The 20,409-nt window shown below is 56.3% G+C and overlaps 2 protein-coding genes across 5 annotated transcripts; one reads left to right on the top strand and one right to left on the bottom strand.

Moving 5' to 3' along the window:
* Positions 1-497: 497 nt before the first annotated feature.
* Positions 498-13,175, top strand: LOC104337956 (myogenesis-regulating glycosidase). 4 transcript variants are annotated; one of them, XM_075410729.1, is made up of 2 exons: positions 498-526; positions 7,606-13,175. In XM_075410729.1, the coding sequence occupies exon 2, from the start codon at positions 7,743-7,745 to the stop codon at positions 9,777-9,779; it is 2,037 nt and encodes a 678-aa protein (XP_075266844.1). In that variant the 5' UTR covers positions 498-526; positions 7,606-7,742; the 3' UTR covers positions 9,780-13,175. The 4 variants fall into 4 exon arrangements, with proteins under 4 accessions (XP_075266844.1, XP_075266845.1, XP_075266843.1 ...); XM_075410730.1 differs by lacking the exon at positions 498-526 and adding an exon at positions 1,076-1,127; XM_075410728.1 differs by lacking the exon at positions 498-526 and adding an exon at positions 2,937-3,451.
* Positions 13,176-16,970: 3,795 nt separating this feature from the next.
* MYORG (myogenesis regulating glycosidase (putative)) lies at positions 16,971-19,536 on the bottom strand. Its single transcript, XM_009943947.2, has one exon. The coding sequence runs from the start codon at positions 19,277-19,279 to the stop codon at positions 17,183-17,185; it is 2,097 nt and encodes a 698-aa protein (XP_009942249.2). The 5' UTR covers positions 19,280-19,536; the 3' UTR covers positions 16,971-17,182.
* Between the last annotated feature and the right edge of the window lie 873 nt (positions 19,537-20,409).

The following is a 20,409-nucleotide window of genomic DNA, read 5'->3' on the forward strand; positions in this document are numbered from 1 at the left end:
TTCTTGAACTGGGGAGCCCAGAACTGGACACAGTACTCCAGATGGGGCCTCACCAGGGCAGAGCAGAGGAGGAGGAGAAGCTCGATCCCACTGTCCATGTCATTGATGAGATTGTCAAACAGCACGGGTCCCAGTACGGACCCCTGAGGGACACCACTTGTAACCGGCGTCCATGTGGACACCGAGCCGTTACCGAGCCAGGCCATGAACCCACGGGGCCGCGGTCCCCACGGGGAGGACGCTCCAGCACGGAGCCCTCCGGATCCCCCCCGCTCCGTGCCCGCACCGACCCCGGCCCAAAAACCACCCGGGCCCAGCCCCCGCCGGTGCCAGACCCCACCGCCCGCAGTCACCCCCCGCGACCCCGGGAGCCGGGGGCCGGGATCCGGGGGCCGAGGGCCGGGAGCCGGGAGCCGGGGCGGGGCGGCGGGGAGCGCCCAACCCCGGAACCACCGCGGGGCCGCGCCCAGACCGCCCCCCCCCCGCCCCCTCCGCGCCCCGGCCCCGCCGCCCCCCGCAGCCGCCGGTGAGTTCCGCGGGTCCCGGGGAAGGGGGCAGCGGGCTCGGGGAGTGCATCCCCACCGGGGGGGGTTGGGTGGCGGGGCTGGACGCGGGGAAGGGGGTCCCCCCATCCCCTGCGCCCGGACCCCGAGGGGCGCGGGGGCCGCGCGGGTTGTGCTGGCGACGGGTCGGGGGTCCTGCCGCCCGGAGGGGGTTAGCGGGGCCCGGAGACGCGGGGCTGGCCCCCCTCGCAAGGTGCGGGGTCGACTTTCGGCGCCGGGCAGATGTTCTCCAGTGGAGACTCCCGGCGATGGGTTTACGCCGTGGGATGCACCGGGCCGGGGTTGGGTGTCGCGGCAGCCCCTCCGGCAGCAAGCGCCGGGCGGCCAAAGCTGTTTCAGAAAGCCCAGATCCTTCTTTCTCTTTTCCCTCTCCCCCTCGGGATGCCCGAAGGACAAGTGCGGGGCGCAGCGGACGCCCGCAGCCCCGCGCAGGCGGGGTGGGAGCCGGGGGGTCGCGCCCGCGTGGCTGCATCTGCGCGGGGAGGAGCTGCCGGCGAGCGCCCGGTGCCATCGATGGTCGCGTTTGGCCCGAGGTTCTCCAGCATCGTCACCTGTTGGATACAGGTGGGAATTCGGGCTCCGGCGTCGCCAGCCCAGCTCCGTGAGCCATCCACCGCTCTCCGGAGCAGTTTCGTGGTGGCTCCACGGCTGGAAAATCGCAGGGGCCGTGCCGGGAGGGATGTGCTTGGGTTTCCATTTCTTCCCCGTATCGCATTGTCGCGCTTGGGCGTTGGGACGGGCTCAGATTTCAGCCTGCCTCAGCGTCCAAATCGCAGAGCGCTCCCGAAGCGCTGGATCGGCTCTTTTAAGGAAGGATCTGGGGGGAGGGGGGGCAAAACGGGGCACCGGGTCCCGCTGTGGCGAGGCTGGTCCTGGAGAGTGGGGATGAGCCGGACGAACGTCTGGGGAGAGAGGCTGTTGGAGCAACAGGGTGGTTGATGAAGCACATCTTCACAGCATGTTCGGGGTTGGAAGGGACCTCTGTGGGTCATCCAGTCCAACCCCCCTGCCGAAGCAGGGTCACCCAGAGCAGCCCGCACAGGACCTTGTCCAGGGGGGTCTTGAATATCTCCAGAGAAGGAGACTCCACAGCCTCCCTGGGCAGCCTGTGCCAGGGCTCCGTCACCCTCAGAGGGAAGAAGTTCTTCCTCATGTTCAGACGGAACTTCCCAGGCTTCAGTTTGTGCCCGTTGCCCCTTGTCCTGTCGCTGGGCACCACTGAAAAGAGTCTGGATCTTGTACCAGTGGGAACTGGGCTGGGGGAACAAAAGACAGCAGCAAAGACATCGAAATCTTTGTGGCTATGTGTCTCATATGGCAAATTAAATCAGCGAAGAGTGGACAGATGCCTTGTGCCAGGGTTTCATCCGCCTGCCTGCTGGGCCAGCCCCACTGGGCCACGTCCCTGCCTGGTGCTGGCCCGTTTGGTGGGAGTGGTGGCATTATTGCAATTATCGCTCTCGTTTCTCTGTTGGGCAGAGATTTACATCATAGCAGCGTGCTGGTGCGTGGAACTCCTTGTGCTTTGCTTTCGCCGCCGTCGGGCACGAGCTGGGTTCGTTTTAGCGGATGCCTCTCCAAGAGCTGCTGGCCCGCGGGTGCCAAGGAGCTGCTGCTGGGCTGGGGTTACCCCGTGGACCATGGCTTCGGGCCAGGCTGCCTCTGGGCAGCCTCAGGCGCTGTAGGACATCTCCAAGGTGGAGACAGAGATGTCCTTGAAGGGAGAGTAGTGGAGCTTTCTCTCCCGCATGTACAATGGACTTCTTTGATACGAGGGGACCAGGAGAGCTCACTGTGTTTTAAAGTCTGCACAAGACACTGGGACTCTGGCAAATTCAGATGCTGCCATGTGCCTCCGGGCAGGGGAAGGCGAGACCCTTCCGTCATGGTTTAGTCATGAGCCGGCAGCACCGCAAGTGGTGTGTGGGGTTAAAGTGAAAACCCAGCTGATTAAAACTTGATCTCGCTAATTAGCACAGGGTGAAGAACAAAGACAGACAGTGTTGTATAGGGGGAATTGTCAGGGGAGTGAAGTCGTCTGCTGCCAGGATTGGCTTCCAGCGGCTTTTTGGTATTCATGGTCAGATACTGGATGAGGTGTCTGAATGGGTTTGGAGCGTCACTCGACACTGGCAGGTTTAGGGGACATAACTGGGCTGTGTGATGTCCCTACAACAGAGGTGAACAATGTTTAGGGCTAGGCAGAGCCGATGCCGCAGCTTCAAATCTCCTGTCTGCTCCTGCGACCGGAGCGAGGTGCTGGCAGCCTGTGTGCACTTTGCAGATGAGCTCTGCATTCACGTGGCCCCCCCTGGATTCGGGGTTTATCCTCTGGGTGCCCGGTGCTGTTTAATCCTGGCTTACGAACCAGCCAGCAGCAGCGGGGCTGCTTGTTCCTTTTCGCTCACGGCAGCCTCCTTACTCTGCTGAATCATGGCTCCGCTTAAAATCCCAGGGCTTAGGGGAGAAAAAAAAAGAACTCTGGGTTGGTTTTTGGTGATTCTGGAGAGCCTCTGAGTACAGGGAGGGGGTGAGCCTTCACTAGCCCTTCCTGCCCCCCCGGCAAGGAGGCGAGATGCCGGCCCGAATCCCGCGACTCCGGGAGCTGGGGCTCGGCGGGCACACACTGTCCAGAGGGCTGGCTGCCCACGCACCCGTCACGGTGCCTGAGGAAGACGCCGGTGACGCGCTGGGCTCCCTGCTCCTGCCCGCGGACACACGCTGCTCGGGACGCAGCCGGCCCGTAGCCCCAACACACCCCCGCGCGATGGAGAGGACGAAGCTGACGGGGACGCGGAGACGTAGCAGCGCTTGTTTTTTATGGGATTAAAAAGCCGTCTGCGGTGGAGCCAAGTGGCAGGCAGGGATCCCCGGGAGGCGATGGACGGGTGAGTGCTGGCACCGTGCTCCGGCGGGATGAGCTGCCCTCCTTCCCCGAGGGACTCGGGGACAGGCTGTGGTCAGGGTGGGGGGGGGTCCCCTGTGCGTCCTGCAAAGGGACAGCCACTTGCTGTTGGGGCTGCTGCCATTGTCCCCCTGAGCTGTCCCCCATACCGCTGACACAGAGCCCCTGCCCCGGCTCAGGGACGGGGGTCTGTGCCACCCACGTTCACCCCAGGGGTGGGTTGTGCGCCACGGGGATAAATCCAGGGCCCCGGGGTGGTCCGGTGCGGTATCCAGGGGGAATCATGCAGGTGGCTCTGGGGGGGCTATCGGTGCCTCTGACCCATGGGGGGTCCAGGGTGTGCGGGGAGCAGCCCTGCGCCCCACACCAGCGGTGCTGCCAGGTGCCCCGCCTGTCCCACCCGCTGGTGTCATCAGCGCCAGGCAGCTGGAATGATGATTTCACCCTTTGTGACTCCAAAAAGCCCTCCAGAGATCTCCAGTGCTGCTGCAGACCCCTCCACAGGAAATTAAACCGCCGGGAAGGGTTTGCTCGTCCCCCGTCTCAGGTTTGCAAAGTCCCTTTGGCAGGGCTGGTCCCCCACAGGGGATTGCAGAGTGGGCACGTGAAGGCTGTTTTTGACCCTGCGGCTGTTTTGCGTAGAAGTAATTTCCCCCTTAATTTGACATCCTAATTCCCTGCTGTTTTATGGGGTTGGAAATGGCTCTCGGTGAAACCTGCGGTGTTTCCTTAGCTCGGCTCCTGCCAAGAGGTTTGGGGAGGAGGCGGCAGCACCTTGTGCCACAGGGGAGGGTTTCCCGGCACCCCGGCGTGGGAGGTGGGTGTGTGTCCCCCCGGCGCGGTTCAGACCTGACCCCACCAGGGCGACAGGGACCAGTTAAACGTTACTGACCCTCTTTAAACGAATGTCCTAATTGCAAAGTTGCTGGGGTTAGTGGTGCTGTGGGTCTCGCAGCCCGTGGTTAGCGGCAGCATTGGTAAAAATAGAAGCGGTCAAAAAATGGATTTTTATTTTTACTCTGTAAAGTGTGTCCTGCTCAGATGTTTTGCTTTCATCTTGAGTTGAGGCAAGGCAACTCACTGCTTCCACAGAACAGGAAGAAAAGCTTTGTTGTGGGTCAGCTGGGAAGCTCCAGCGCAGCAAGCTGCAAACACACTGTTTGGCTTTGACACCCTCCCTTCCCATTTGTTTTTTGTTTTTTGGGTTTGTTTTTTTTTTGAGGAGTTAAAGGTCACCACAATGTCATCCTGGAGCAAAATAACAAGGTTGCATTCCAAAAAAGATGTTGAAACAGGCTTTGCATGAGCAGGCACCTCTGCGGGCTGCAGCTTGCGAGCGCGAGGCAGCAGGCGTCTGCGGGGGGCTTGGGAGACGGAGCCAAACCACCGACCAGGGAACGTGCATTTTGTTAACAAGGCAAGAAAACAGAGCGGCCAGACGGGCACAGAGCGAGATCCTGTTTCCAGAGCCCACCCTGGCCCACGGGTCTGCTGGGCAGTGCCTGCAAACACCCCTCTCATCGTCTTCGTTGGAGTGGTACCAGAGCAGGTGATGTCCGTCAGCCCAGGGCATCACAGGGGTTTGATCCTCGACCAGCCGGAGCGACCAGAGCAGGACTGAATCCACCGGCTCGGACACACAGCTTGCACATCCCTCCGAGGCAGATGGGTGTCCAACAGCCACAAAAGGCTGCAAAACCTTTCTTAAAAACCAGATTATTTCTCTACTGGCAGCAGCAGTGACAGCTCCTTGTCATGAGCTCCAGCCCATGAGGGGAAAAGAAGGAAACAGACTAAAAATAGAGCAGCTTCGAAGTAGTTCATAAATAATAAACCGGGCTCCTGAAAGGGAGATGAAAATCCACAAACTCCCTAAAGCCCTGGGAGCTGCTGTCAGTTTTACATGGAGTGAGGAGGTGGCTGTCCCCGCAGCAGCAGTATCGGCCATTTCTTCACCTTAAAACCCTAAATGAGAGCTGGGAAGGAAAACATTGTGTATTTCCTCTCTTTTTTCAGAGAACATGAAAACTTAAAAAAATTATTTTCCCAAATAATTTGCAAGTCCTGGTCGTTGGAGGCTGCATTTTATTCCCCCCCACCCCCCTTGAGCTTTGCAGTCCCCAGATAAGGCACACATGAGACACAGGCATGCCTCTGGTAGTGACAGGCATTTGCATTTCCCTCGCTGGCATCCCAAAAATTCCCAGTGCTGAGAGGCAGGGAGCTCGTTTGGGCTCACCATACCCTGTCTGTATTTCCAGAAGCATCCTGCCACTTGTGGCTTCACTCAGCTGTGCTGGTTTTGGCTGAGACCCTTCTGCAGACCTTCCTCCCCTCCATCCTGGTGCAGTCCTGCACTGCTTCTGGTTCACCCTAAAGCCAAGGAGGGGTTGGTAGAGGGGATGGAGGTTTATCCCAAACGCAGCATCTTCCCACCACCATCCCCACCCTGCCTTTCCTGCCCAGTTTTTGCTGGGCTCAGCTGGCCTCACGTCACGCGTGCTGGTGGGCGAGGGCCCCATTCTCCTCCTGGGGGTCAGGATCGGGCCCTGGGTGTCACGGTTGGGGTGGCTGGGGATGCCCCCGTCCCGTGCTGGAGCCCCAGCTGGCGAGTGAGGCCTCCGTGGGACTTGGCCACGGGACAAGTCGTTTAGCTAAACCTATCGCCCGTTCAGGCTAATCGCTTCCTAATGCCGCCATAATCCCATTTAAAGCAACTGGCAGCCTAGAAAGTTGCTGGCTCCCAGGGGAAGGTTAAAATGACCCGACCGGCAATGAAGAAGTTCCCCCAGCTGCAAGGTCTGGCCCAATACACGCTCCAAGGTGGATATAAAATGCTGTGTGTTTTGCTGGGCCTGTGCACAGATGCCGCTCTGGGTTTACACCTGGGCATCCGTCTAGGGAAGCAGCAGGGTGTAGGTGATGCTCAGGACCCCTTGCAGCTTTCCTGGTCCTTTTCTGGGGAGAAAGATCTGTCTGAGGTGCAGAGGAAAATGTGCTCCAGCGTGCCACGCCTGTGGGAGGAAGAAGGTTCAGGATTTCATTTTAGATCTCTTTCTTCCTTTTTTTTAAGGAAAGAAACCAATCCCTTTAGAGGGAGTCGCTGCAGCCAGCTGGTGCCGGGCAGATACCGGCCAGCTGCTCGGCGGCTCTGCAGCTCCTCTCCTTCCCCTGCTCCTCCTGCGGACGGGTTTGTTTCTCTCTCTCCCGTGTCCTTACTTTACTTTTCCCCTCTGCATCCTCGGTGCTGTGCTTGGCCGAGCCCAGCCAGCCCGTGGCCAAGGAAAATCCATTAGGCTCTTGGCATAGCCCGCGTCCCCGGGGCCACGCAGGGGGGAGCGATCTGCAGCCGAAATGCAGCCCGGAGCCGCGCCGGATGGAGGAACAGCCCTTTGGAGCTGCCCCACCACTCGCTCCCGGCAAAGGTAGCTTTTCTCCCACCCGGAGCCGTGGCAGGGGTCTGCGTGCATGGCAGGAGCATGCCGCTCTCCTCCCGCCCGGGGCTGCACAACGCACACCCCGTGTGCACCCCAAAACTAGCCACGAGCCGCCAGTACCCCAGCCCCGTTTGGCCCATCAGGGGCTGCGAAGAAGCAGGGATTTACCCAGGTTTGCTACAAAGCATCGCCCGGCTGGGGCATGCCGGGGACGGGGAGGGGACGGTGCCGCGGATGAGCTGAGTTAAATCTGCCAGGGAGGCAGTTTGATTAAAACTAGGAGCGTCTGCCTGGAGTTCACTACATGGTGTCTTTACGGCTCCTAGTTAGCCCTGTCCCTTGAAGACATTGTCAGTGGGCTGATCTAGCTCCTGCTCAGCCTCCTCCTACCCCCTCCCAGTCTCTACTCCTGCCTCTCCGAAAGTCCTCCCCACAAAAAAAAAAAATTAATGGTGGCAATGATTTGGTCCTTGTTGGCCCAGGGTTGTTCCCTGCATGGGGCTCAGGCTGTTCTCCACACGTGTTGTCTGCCCCGGGTAACTGGAGATGGTGTCTGGTACTGGGCGTGCAGCACCTGGCACGTCGCCGCCTGGCAGCGGGGGGACGGGGGGGCTGCTGAAATTGAGACGGCAAAGGGATGACAAGCTGTCCCTTGATTCAGAGGTTCTTCTGAGACTATTTATATCCTCTTCTTTTTCAGAGACACGTTCTCTGGGACTCGGTGGCAGTGGGAACTCTCCTAACAGTCCATTTTCTTCTCCCGAGAGCCCCAGGCTCGCGGCAAAGAGATCTTCCTTCCCACTCCTCTGCAAAAAGCTCTAGAGAAAAACGAGCACCATGTACACCTTCCTACCTGAGAACTTCATGCCGGTGAAGCAGAAGCCCTCCAAGGAGCTGAGGCCTATGCTGGGGGCTGTCTTGCTGGGTTTCACCCTGTTCATTGCCGCCGTGGTGGCCTGGTGCTACTACACCGTGTCCCTGCGGAAGGCGGAGCGGCTCAAGACGGAGCTGATGGACCTGCGGGCAGACGGCTTCGTCATCAGGAACCAGCACGGGGAGGTGGTCTTCCGGCTGGCCTTCTGTTCGGGCAGCCTTGACCTGGAATCGTGCTCCAAGGAGGGCGAGATTTTGAGCTGCACGCGGTCGAGCGGGGGGCCGCTCAACTTCTTCATCCAGACGGTGAAGCCCAAGGACACGGTGATGTGCTACCGCGTGCGCTGGGAGGAGCTGGCGGCCGGCCCGGCGGTGGAGCACACCATGTTCTGGGAGGACGCCCAATGGTACGGGGGCTCGGAGATGAGCACCCAGCACTGGCCCATCCGCCTGGCCGGCTACCAGGAGCCCGTGCCCTACGTGACGAGTGACGTCTCCTCCTTCCGCAACAGCTTCGGCGGCATCCTCGAGCGCTACTGGCTCTCCTCCAAGGCGGCGGCCATCAAGATCAACGACTCCGTGCCCTTCCACCTGGGCTTCAACGCCACCGAGCGCACCCTCTTCTTCCAGGCCCGCTACAAGGACTCGCCCTACAAGCCCCCGCCGGGGCAGCAGCCCTTCCCCGAGCTCAGCTACCGGGTCTGCGTGGGCTCTGACATCACCTCCATCCACAAGTACATGGTGCGCAGGTACTTCAACAAGCCCTCCAAGATCCCTGCTGAGAACGCCTTCCGATACCCCATCTGGTCCACCTGGGCCCTATACAAGAACAATATTGACCAGGATAAACTCTTGCGATTTGCCGAAAAGATCAAGAAGTACCGTTTCAACTGCAGCCACATTGAAATTGATGACAAGTACACGCAAGCCTATGGGGACTTTGACTTTGACCCTGTCAAGTTCCCCAATGTGACGGAGATGTTTGCAAAACTGAGGGAGGATGGGTTTAAGGTCACCTTGTGGACTCACCCTTTCATAAACTACAATTCCTCCAATTTCGGGGTGGGAATTGAGCGTCAGCTGTTCATCAAGGAGCCATCGGGGCGGCTGCCAGCCATGGTGGAGTGGTGGAACGGCATCGGGGCCATCCTGGACTTCACCAACCCAGCAGCCCGGGACTGGTTCCAGAGCCACCTGCGTCAGCTCCGACACAAGTACGGCATCTCGTCCTTCAAGTTCGACGCGGGCGAGACCAGCTACCTGCCCAAGCAGTTCAGCACCTTCCGCCCTCTCTCAGACCCCAGCATCTGGTCACGGCGATACACGGAGATGGCCATCCCCTTCTACGAGCTGGCCGAGGTGCGGGTCGGCTACCAGTCGCAGAACATCTCTTGCTTCTTCCGCATCATTGATCGTGACTCCGTCTGGGGCTATGAGCTCGGCCTCAAGTCCCTCATCCCCACGGTGCTCACCATCAGCATGCTGGGGTACCCCTTCATATCTGCTGACATGATAGGGGGCAATTTCTTCCCCAACAAGACAGACGGGGCGGTAGAGATCCCCGACCGGGAGCTGTATGTGCGGTGGCTGGAGCTGTCGGCCTTCATGCCCTCCATGCAGTTCTCCATCCCGCCCTGGCTCTACGACAAGGAGGTCGTGGAGATCGCGCAGAAGTTCACAGAGCTTCATGAGTCGCTGGTGGCCCCGCTTCTGCTGGAGCTGGCTGGGGAGGTCACCGACACGGGCGACCCCATCATCCGTCCCATCTGGTGGATCTCGCCCCGTGATGAGGCCACTCACAGGATCGACTCCCAGTTCCTCATCGGTGACACCCTCATGGTGGCACCCGTCCTGGAGATGGGCAAGCAGGAGCGCGACGTCTACCTGCCGGCGGGCAAGTGGCGCAGCTACAAGGGGGAGCTGTTTGAGAAGACCCCAGTGCTGCTCACCGACTATCCCGTTGACCTGGACGAAGTCGCCTATTTCCTCTGGGTTTCCTAACAGGGTCCTCCATCAGCTTTGGGATAACCATGCCTTACCTACGACTTTGTAACAAATAATAATTCTAATTGCACATTTCATTTGAGACTGGGCTTGAGGAAGGGAATTAAATAGACTTCACTGTCTATTTATCTCTGGGGTGATATTTTTTTTTAATTTGGGGCCGGTAGGAGTCTCTGGTTGGGTTATGGTAGGCAGAATTTTCTCTGTTTAGGTCAGGATGGCATTGTCAGTCTGTCTGCAGACATGTGCTAAGCCCAATACCTTTTCACTTCCCAAGGATTTAAAGAGGTGGAGGTTGGTTAGTGACAGTGGGAGTGTTTCTGGTCTCGTGGGAGCACCCGGCTCTGGGCATGGGGGTGTGTGACGTGGGAGGGTTGCATCAGCACAGGCTGCCTTAGTTTTATAATATGGCAAATGTATTTAGAAGGACTTTTTTTAAGAGCAGAAACCAAACTATAGATACATATATGTACACATAGGCTTTTTTCCCCCTTAAGTCTCGTGGCACTGTGGCCCCATGCCTCTGCTTTTCCGGGTACCAGGCGGGCCACGTTACTTGAGTGACGTCCAGGTATTTTAACTGTATGGGCTGCGTATCGCTGGCTGGGGCAGCTGCATCCCACCTCCTCGCCCATTTAACACCCACTGCAAGGCTCTTGCCTGTGTGTTTTGCCTTGGGTGTCAACATTGCCTTTCCTAGAGCAGCACCGTCCACACCAGCGTGCCCCATTAGTCTTTTTAAATCATTTATCGTCGCGCTTCACGCACTGATCATCCTACCGATGTCATCCCTGTGGTTTTTTAAGGACAGATGAGCTTTCAGGTTTGTTGCTGGCAGAAGGACTGCCTGAAGCAAAGCCGTTCTCGACAAGTACGAGCGGCGCTTCCCTGGGAACAGCCAGTTCCCGCAAAGCGGCACTTGTCTTGGACTGATGGTGACGTTTGCTGCTAGCCGGCTTGCTGGTGGGTGGAAAACACCGGCTTTTGCACTGATGGGTCTGCGCCCGCAGGCGTTCTCACTGCACCTGCGGAAACGCTCTCATCTACCATGAAATTAAGCTAATATCCATCTCTGTCTCAGGTCGCACTCAGATGTGATGGGTTTGGTGAGGGTTTTTCTGAAGCAGCCCTCCACTCTTCCTGGGAGAATCGGGGCCTTCCTCAGGCAGCGTTTGCAGTGCTGGAGGTGGGGTTGCTGTCAGAGGCTTCTGAGGGGACATGGGGTGACATGGTCCTGCCCCCCAAGTCCCCAGCAGCCAGGATGGAGCTGCAGAGATGCCTCTTTCCCGGCTTTCCCACTTGGTTTTGTATGGGAAGATACATTTACAGAGAACTGTAGGCAATCTCCGCTCCAAGACAGAGCAAACAGGATTGAAGTCTGGCAGCCTTCCTCACCTGGGTAGGACATTCCTGGCTGTTCCTTGGTTGGGAGCACATTTCAGCCCCTGAATTTGCAATGAGCCTCCGCAGAATTGAACTGTGTTGGCTGGGAGGGTTTGGGGCACCCTGCCCAGGCTGTGCCCAGCCAAGGAGAGCTCAGCATTTGCAGGGTTTCTCATGAGATTGTGTCTAGGCTGAGCGTGGGTCTGTTGCGAGTCTGTCACCCGGGGAGATGGAGGTGTGTTTTGGGTAGGGTTGGGTATCAGTGAGGGTCTTTCTCAAAGCCCATCTTCTGAACTGGGTATTGCAGGAGGCAGAAAAGGACATGCGCTAAGCCCGAGGGCTGTGACGGGGCCCAGGAGTAGAAATTCAGGTGTCTGGGGCAAAATCAGAAGTACTTTTATAGTTAAGAAGGGAGAAGTCCAGTTTGATGGACTCTTTGGAGCATCCCTTGTGGTCTGAATCAGTCCTGCATGCTCTGGTGTTTCAGCCTCAAAATGAGATGCAGGGGAGCCCTGTAGGTCCCTGCCCAATGGGAGAACAAGCGTGTCCCAAAGCCTGTTTCTTGTGGCATTTAGACACAAAGGACTCATGTTTGTTCCCTGCCATCAGCGCACACAGCAGTTGTGTTACAAGTTACAGAGACCCTCTGGCAAGGAGTTAATCCTGGAGCCCTGGTGTCAGTCATCAGAGCACGGGCAGGATTTGGCCCTTGGACTAGAGGGTGGAGGTTAAGGTGAGGAGTTGCTGGATGTGAGTCTGACCGCATCCTGCAAGGAGGACAGGGTGTGGAGAGTGCTTCTGCAGCTCCAGAAATGCAAAAAGGCCATGCTTTGAGGGGCTCCAGCTCTTCCCTTTCAGCCTTTGCTTGTGAAACACTTGTCCTCCCTTGGCATGGGAGTCATTGGGTGGAGGAGACGTTGCTGTACAGCTCAGCTGCCAGTGAAGGTGTGGGGTCTTGGGCACAGGACTTCGTGGGAAGGATCGCAGCACGACCAGGGGATGTTACATGTCTTCTTCTCGCTGTCTCCGCTGTGCCACTCAGCACATCCCTCACTAGTAAGGGGTGAGGCTACGAGAAGAGAAAGCCAGCATTCCCATTAGTACCCCTTTATTATGAAAATGGTGGGACCAGCCAGATGAGTGCCTTCAATCCCTTTGCAGTGGTTTCAGGCACTGTGAGGAAGATCACAGAGGGAAGTCCCTGTTAGACACACCATCCTCCTTCCCCTCCCCTCAAAAGAAAGGTTTTTATTATCAAAGTATTACTTTTTATTTAACTACATGAATCTATAAGATTATAGAGTGCCCTTATTTTTATAAATGCTGTAGTTAGGGCATATCTGTGGCTATTCAGTGCTTCAGCTAGGAAAAAGGTAAAGCTGTTGGGAGGGCATAAGGGATGATGCTGATGAGCAGGTCCATATGCGTAGCTCTCTGTGGGTCCCTGGCACCAGGCCTTTTTCTGCATGATGGGGACAGGCTCAGCAGTCCTGCCTCAAGTTATCTCAAAGGCTTCTAGGTGCCCTCTCCATCCAACTTTTTACCAAAACCACTATTTATTTCTAATACTATGCTGTAGCCCTGCAGGACTCGAGGACCTCTGGGACCTCAGAAACCACCAGTGCTGTGTGCACAGGCACCTTGGGAACCACTAGCTGGGGAGATTTCTCTGATTTACATCATGGGTCGCTGGCCAAAACAGGGCTTAGTTAGACTCAGACAAGGAAAAGCCCCAAAAGAAGTTTCAGCGTTGGGTTCAGCCTTTTCCTCCCCAGCCCATGGTGGATCGTGGCTGAGCAGCAGGTCAACGTGATGTCCCTGTGATTGAATTTTGAAGCTTGCACTGTCGTGTGCTGGGTTTTCTGGATGCTTGTGTTTGCAGGTGCCCTCCTACTTCAGACTGTAATGCTGGTGGGTTTGTTTTTAACCACTTTTCTAACTCTTAATTGTTATGAAAACAGAACTGTAACATGAATCGCCTTGATTGATATAAAACTTTGGAAAACAAAAGGAAGTTTAACTATGTTTATCTGTACCATGTTACCTGGGGCTGGTGCTTCAGGAAGATTTGGGGCTTTTTTCATCCAGACTTCTCCAAAATCAGAGTTGAGATTGTTGGTTTATTTAAAGCTTTCAACCTGCAGCTTTGATGTGTTTTAAAGAGAGGAGCTGGCAGCCCCCGTGCTCTTCTGTTTACGGTGGTGGCAGGAGATGGAGATATGGACATGACCCAGTGGTGTGGGTCACACATTGGCCTCGCTTGGTTGCCAACAGCAAAGGGAATCGCTATGTCTTAGGGCTGGCCTGGAAGAGACCTGTCTAGGCAAACGCCGATGCTGGATCCACCCCCAGGGGTGGGGACCAGACTGTCACACCCATATTTCTGCTGACATCCACCCAAAAAGGGCCCATTGACACCAGCTCTGGGAGGTTGCCGGTCTACACGGGTCTCAGAAGACACATGCTTTGGGACTGTTTGCAGGCGGTGATGAAGAGGAGGCTGCTCTTGGCTTCCCCTGGGCACCCCAGAAGGTCCATCTGGGCCCTGGCTGTCCCCATTGCCCCCAGGATCCCCCTTGTCCATCGGCTCTGACAGCTGAGAGGGGGGACGGGGTGGATGTTTATAGCTACAAGAGTGCCAGATATGGAGCACATGAAACTCACTGAAGAGCCTGCCTTGCCCCACACCAACCCCTTTGACACACACAATGTTTTCCTGCCCGTTCCGTTGTTACAAACCGCAGCCCGCCTCGTGCCACCCAGGTGTCACTAGCACAGGCATCACAGCTACGCTTGGGGGATGAGATGTCCTTTGATTTGCTCCTTTTGCAATAAAAGACATTTTCCCAAGGCTTTTTCTTTGCCTTCTCCCTTGGGTGCGAGTGGCATCCCTACACCCAGCTGATGCTCGCCCTGGGGGGGGGTGAAGCTGGTGACAGCTGGAGACCTGAGAGCAGGTTGGCAGCTTGCAGCACATGCAGTCTTGCAGCAAATCCACAGTTATGCAGCAGTCCACCCCAGAATCACAGGGGTTTGGGGCTGTTTTTGTTTTGCATCCTCCCAAAAGCTGGTGCTGTGCACAGGTAGTGTGCATGAGGCTCACTGGGGACGCAGGGACAGCAAGCAGGGTCTGCTCTGCACTGAGTTCCAGCTTAGTGGCAGTGCTTGAAAACACATCCACGGCTGTGTACGGCACAGGGAGAAGTGTTAATGGCAAAATCCAAACCCCAGAGGGGCTATGGCAAAAGCCCAGTTTGTTTCAAAGCAATTTCCAGTGAGATGCCTATGGGTCGCAGCAGCAGGGCTGCTGACCCACACAGTCCTGGCCGGGAGTGTGTCCACCCCTGCCCGAAATCACAGCTGTTACTCAAAGTAAGAAAAAAACTACAAGTTTTGGGGAAGACTGTCACGAAAGACAAGCTGACAGCAGCAGAGTCCCTTTGGGCATGTGGCCAGGCTGGGAGCCTCAGGAAAAAAGCAGACTCCTCAGTCACTGCTGGTCTGGAGCTGGGCAGGAGACCAGCACACCAGGGCAGCCATAGAGATGGTCTGAGCTAATGCAAAATCCCAGAGGCCAAGTAGAGAAAAGCAGGGATTATTATTTATTTTCTTATTACTATTTTTTGCCACTGGGTCTGGGTGGTTTTTAGCTCAGTGATCATGAAATATTAAGGGCAATAAATGCCTCCCCCACTTTCAAAAACAGGCAGCCTGGGGTGAGCGATGGGCTGGGGGAGAGTCCCGTGTCACCAGCTCCTGCAGCAAGCAGCTCTTGCTTGGCACTGGGAGCGCAAAAACCCAACCCGACTGAAACTTAGCAAGGCAAACAAGCTGTCCCTGTGTCAGCACGCAGCCCCGGCGCAGCAGGAGGGTGCGGAGAGGCGGCTGCAGTGCCAGCTGCTCGCAGCATCCTTCCCACACCTGGGAAGGATCCCCTGCGGCTTGGCTGGGCAGCAGGGAAAGGCAAAGAAAGGGGGAAAGACTGGAAAGGGATGGGGGTTTGAGGGAGAGATTTTTGCAGCCACATGGGACCAGGCAGCTCATATCATCCCTAGAGTTTGCAGGAAATCTCCATGATGATTTTTTTTTACAGCCCCCCGGCCTGTGATGCAGGCGGGCGGCAGAGCCGTGTCTGTGCATGCAGAGCACAATGATCATAGGGGCTGAAGTGTGATATGAGGGGGATGGATCCTGGCTCTCCCACCTCTCCCCAGCACCGTGGGCATCAGCTTCTCAGAAAGCTTTTTTCTTGCTGCAGCAGCAGCCTGAGGAATTTTGCTGGGCCCCCCGGGACCCTCCGGTTGGCCAAAGCCCATCTGTCAGGGACCCCTTGGGGCTTCAAAGCACACTGAGAGTGAAAGCATTCAGAAATGCTTTTTCATCCTCGGGGGAGATACATCAGTGGAAACCACTATCCTGGAGCGGGAGAAAGCCCATGGTAAGGATGCAGAGATGGTCCGTTAACCCTGAACACCAATGCCAGACTGGGCATTGCTTTCCCTTTCACACCCTTAGATTAAAGGGAGGTTTTTCCCTCCCCATCACCACACCAGCGATAGCATTACTGCGGCTCAAGGTGCTTTCAGGGGCATCTAGAAGATGTTCTGACTCAGCCCACTTGGCACTGCTCTTGTGCCATTGTGACCATGTAGGGTCCTTGTGGTGTAACGGACCCGCTGATGAGTGATGGAGGTCAGAGCTGGTTTTGGGGCTGCTTCACCTGAGCACCAACACAGATTTGGAGTGAGTGTGATGTTCTCCAGCCCCTGCTTACTTTTTATATGGGCCAGCTCTGGGGCAAACCCCTAAAGAAAGGAGGTTTCTCCTGCTTTGGGTCCACGCACAGCTTTACCTCCCAGGTGCCTACTAGCAGCATGCTGGGGCCAGCAAAGGAATCAGTTTCTCACTTTGGGAAGGGGCATTGCAGCCCAGAGACGCCAAGACTCTCCCAAACTGCTCAGTCATGTCACCTTTGAACTTCTCTTCGCTTAAAAACAGGGAAGATTGGACCAAGAACAGAGAGCATTTCACAGCCAGCCTGCCTATCCCAAGTGTGCGAGTGCTGCTGAGGTGTCTTCACCCCGGAGAAGTCACTTCCATTGGCAGAAGGATGCTGGCTCATGGGCAGGGATCCCCATCAACACAGTTGGGAGCATGGGAAAACATTTTCCACAGGGAAACTGAGGCAGGAGGGCACTTGGGCTGGTTTGTTAATTGTCTGGGTTTTCTCAGGAGGATGATGGCCGAGAGCTTTCCTGGGACCTGACGAATTGCAGCCTTTGGCTCTAAATGTGGTCCCAGAACACAGATGGATCTTATTAGGTCCTAACCCATGCATGACTTGGTGCTAGATTTTAATCTCGACTGCCATGAGATTTCACCACATGCTTGCAGGCTTGGCTCAACCCACAACACAGACATCGTTCTCAATAATTTCTTCCAATAAAAGGGGGGAAATGGTTGCCACAGTATTAGCAAGTGCTATAGCTTGTTTCTCGTTGCACAGATAGCTCAGGCAATGCGAAATGCAAACTCCCCCTGCTCCTTCGTCAGCACCCCTCTGAAGTGGAAGATGAAAATTGGGTGCCTTCCCCTTCAGTATAGTCACGGACTGCTATTTGTAAAAAAAATACACCACTGCAACTGCCTCCTTCACTAAGTAAATGGAATTATAACTATCTCAAGGGATCAGCTGTGAAGCTGGGTAACAAAGGAGTCCATGTAATTTCCTTTATAAACCAGAAGCGTGCATGGCATTTCTTGCTGGGGAAAGATTATGAGCAGAGACAGTTTCTATACGTTGTACTTGTCATACTGCAGTAACAAAGACAGCCATCCAATATATTTTAATAAGCAAGTTATTCTACAGCACTTGCCACACAAAACAGAGGTCACAGTGTTTTCTTCGAAATTTATACTGAAGTATTTCTACTTTAAAAGCTGTTAAAATTCCCAGGTCATTAAAGTCATTGGTTCATTAATCCCTGAGACAATTACATAGCTGATGGAGGACCCTGTTAGGAAACCCAGAGGAAATAGGCGACTTCGTCCAGGTCAACGGGATAGTCCGTGAGCAGCACCGGGGTCTTCTCAAACAGCTCCCCCTTGTAGCTGCGCCACTTGCCCGCCGGCAGGTAGACGTCGCGCTCCTGCTTGCCCATCTCCAGGACAGGTGCCACCATGAGGGTGTCACCGATGAGGAACTGGGAGTCGATCCTGTGAGTGGCCTCATCACGGGGCGAGATCCACCAGATGGGACGGATGATGGGGTCGCCCGTGTCGGTGACCTCCCCAGCCAGCTCCAGCAGAAGCGGGGCCACCAGCAACTCATGAAGCTCCGTGAACTTCTGCGCGATCTCCACGACCTCCTTGTCGTAGAGCCAGGGCGGGATGGAGAACTGCATGGAGGGCATGAAGGCCGACAGCTCCAGCCACCGCACATACAGCTCCCGGTCAGGGATCTCCACCGCCCCGTCTGTCTTGTTGGGGAGGAAGTTTCCTCCAATCATATCTGGCAGTACAAATGGGTATCCCAGCATGCTGATGGTGAGCACCGTGGGGATGAGGGACTTGAGGCCGAGCTCATAGCCCCAGACAGAGTCACGATCAATGATGCGGAAGAAGCAAGAGATGTTCTGCGACTGGTAGCCGACCCGCACCTCGGCCAGCTCGTAGAAGGGGATGGCCATCTCCGTGTATCGCTGTGACCAGATGCTGGGGTCTGAGAGAGGGCGGAAGGTGCTGAACTGCTTGGGCAGGTAGCTGGTCTCGCCCGCGTCGAACTTGAAGGACGAGATGCCGTACTTGTGTCGGAGCTGACGCAGGTGGCTCTGGAACCAGTCCCGAGCTGCTGGGTTGGTGAAGTCCAGGATGGCCCCGATGCCGTTCCACCACTCCACCATGGCTGGCAGCCGCCCCGATGGCTCCTTGATGAACAGCTGACGCTCAGTTCCCATCCTGAAATTGGAGGAATCTGTATGTATGAAAGGGTGAATCCACAAAGTGACCTTAAACCCATCCTCCCTCAGTTTTGCAAACATCTCCGTCACATTGGGGAACTTGACAGGGTCAAAGTCAAAGTCCCCATAGGCTTGTGTGTACTTGTCATCAATTTCAATGTGGCTGCAGTTGAAATGATACTTCTTAATGTTTCTTGCGAAATGGAGAACTCTATCCTGGTTAATATCTTTTTTATAGAGGGCCCAGGTGGACCAGATGGGGTATCGGAAGGCGTTCTCGGCAGGGATCTTGGAGGGCTTGTTGAAGTACCTGCGCACCATGTACTTGTGGATGGAGGTGATGTCGGAGCCCACGCAGACCCGGTAGCTGAGCTCGGGGAAGGGCTGCTGCCCCGGCGGGGGCTTGTAGGGCGAGTCCTTGTAGCGGGCCTGGAAGAAGAGGGTGCGCTCGGTGGCGTTGAAGCCCAGGTGGAAGGGCACGGAGTCGTTGATCTTGATGGCCGCCGCCTTGGAGGAGAGCCAGTAGCGCTCGAGGATGCCGCCGAAGCTGTCGCGGAAGGAGTAAACGTCGCTCGTCACATAGGGCACAGGCTCCTGGTAGCCGGCCAGGCGGATGGGCCAGTGCTGGGTGCTCATCTCCGAGCCCCCGTACCAGTGGGCGTCCTCCCAGAACATGGTGTGCTCCACCGCCGGGCCGGCCGCCAGCTCCTCCCAGCGCACGCGGTAGCACATCACCGTGTCCTTGGGCTTCACCGTCTGGATGAAGAAGTTGAGCGGCCCCCCGCTCGACCGCGTGCAGCTCAAAATCTTGCCCTCCTTGGAGCACGACTCCAGGTCAAGGCTGCCCGAGCGGAAGGCCAGCCGGAAGACCACCTCCCCGTGCTGGTTCCTGATGACGAAGCCGTCCGCCCGCAGGTCCATCAGCTCCGTCTTGAGCCACTCCGCCTTCCGCAGGGACACGGTGTAGTAGCACCAGGCCACCACGGCGGCGATGAACAGGGTGAGACCCAGCAAGACAGCCCCCAGCATGGGCCTCAGCTCCTTGGAGGGCTTCTGCTTCACCGGCGTGAAGTTCTCGGGCAAACCTGCTTCTTTGGTATCCCCCTTTTGAGCGTTTTCATGTTTCCCCGCACGGTGGGTGATCAGACTGTCCATGACTCCTTGGCAGCGTCAACGCTTGGTTAGAAACTTTGCTGCTGATTTTTTTTTCTCCAACTGGTGGACAGAAAATCAAAAGTGCTGTATGAAGGTGGTCACAGTCTCTTTTCCAAAGCCTGGCCACCTACACCTGCAGTGTGTTCATGAAACAGAGGGTTATAAACAGAAAAAGATCCAATTAAATCTTGCTAACGGTTGTAGCTCCTCGCCTCCTGTCCGCAGCCCGGCAGCCTCCTTGGCCCTGCAGCTCCAGCTTGCTTTGCTCTGTGCGGCGGCAGCCTGCTCACTGGCAGCTGGGCTGAGCTTTTTCGGTGCGGGGCCGTGCCAGGATTCCCCGTGACCCTTCTTGGCTTCAGCCCCACTGCGTCCTGCAGAGCAAGGGCGAGGGGATGAAAGTCAGGCCAGAGCCTGGAGGGGAACCGGGCCAGGAAAAGGGGCTGGTACCTGAGCATACAAGCTGGACAATGACAATCTGACCTATTTTTACATTAATTATATGCCCTGCTGAATTTCCCTGCTTGCCCACAACTTCTCTGCATCAAATGCAGGCAGAGAAATGCTGTGCTGAAGTGTCCAGCCTCTGCCTGCTGTTCCCTACCACCCCTCGGGGATGCAGCGGGCAATAGATATTTTATCTCCATGTACTTTGCTCGTTCCATGAGCTGCCTGGGGACAAGGGAATGCACACACGCTGCTGCAGGGCGGCTGGGCAGAGCCCTTCAGCTGACTGCCCTGCTGCCTGTCCTGGAGACATCACACCGGCACAGCCGCTCTTGCCTAGGCAGGAGAAAAAGAGGATGTTTCCCTGCATCCGCTTCTCCATTTTTTTATCATAATTCAGTTTCTGTAATGCCCAGGCTTATGCCAGGCAAGTTGCTACGGCGCAGTGGGGGTGGAAGAAATTTAGGCACAGAGTTTGGGGATGGGGGTGTTAAACTCCAGTTGTTGCAAGACCGGGACTACATTAAAACCTTAGTTTACTGAGAATTGCGCAAGAAGATGACAACGTGTCCCACATACATCAAGCATCAAGCCAGCCGGTGCAGTGCAGCTCACAGCATCAGACAGAGCATCCACTGCCAACAAAAACATCAAGCAGGGGAAACTGAGGCAACGCATTCTGTGCA

This window comes from Opisthocomus hoazin, chromosome Z, assembly GCF_030867145.1.
Source record: "Opisthocomus hoazin isolate bOpiHoa1 chromosome Z, bOpiHoa1.hap1, whole genome shotgun sequence".
Classification (NCBI taxonomy): domain Eukaryota; kingdom Metazoa; phylum Chordata; class Aves; order Opisthocomiformes; family Opisthocomidae; genus Opisthocomus; species Opisthocomus hoazin.

Coding starts and splice junctions, on each gene's coding strand:
- LOC104337956 (XM_075410729.1), top strand. CDS start 7,743: ATGTACACCTTCCTACCTGAGAACTTCATGCCGGTGAAGCAGAAGCCC.
- MYORG (XM_009943947.2), bottom strand. CDS start 19,279: ATGGACAGTCTGATCACCCACCGTGCGGGGAAACATGAAAACGCTCAA.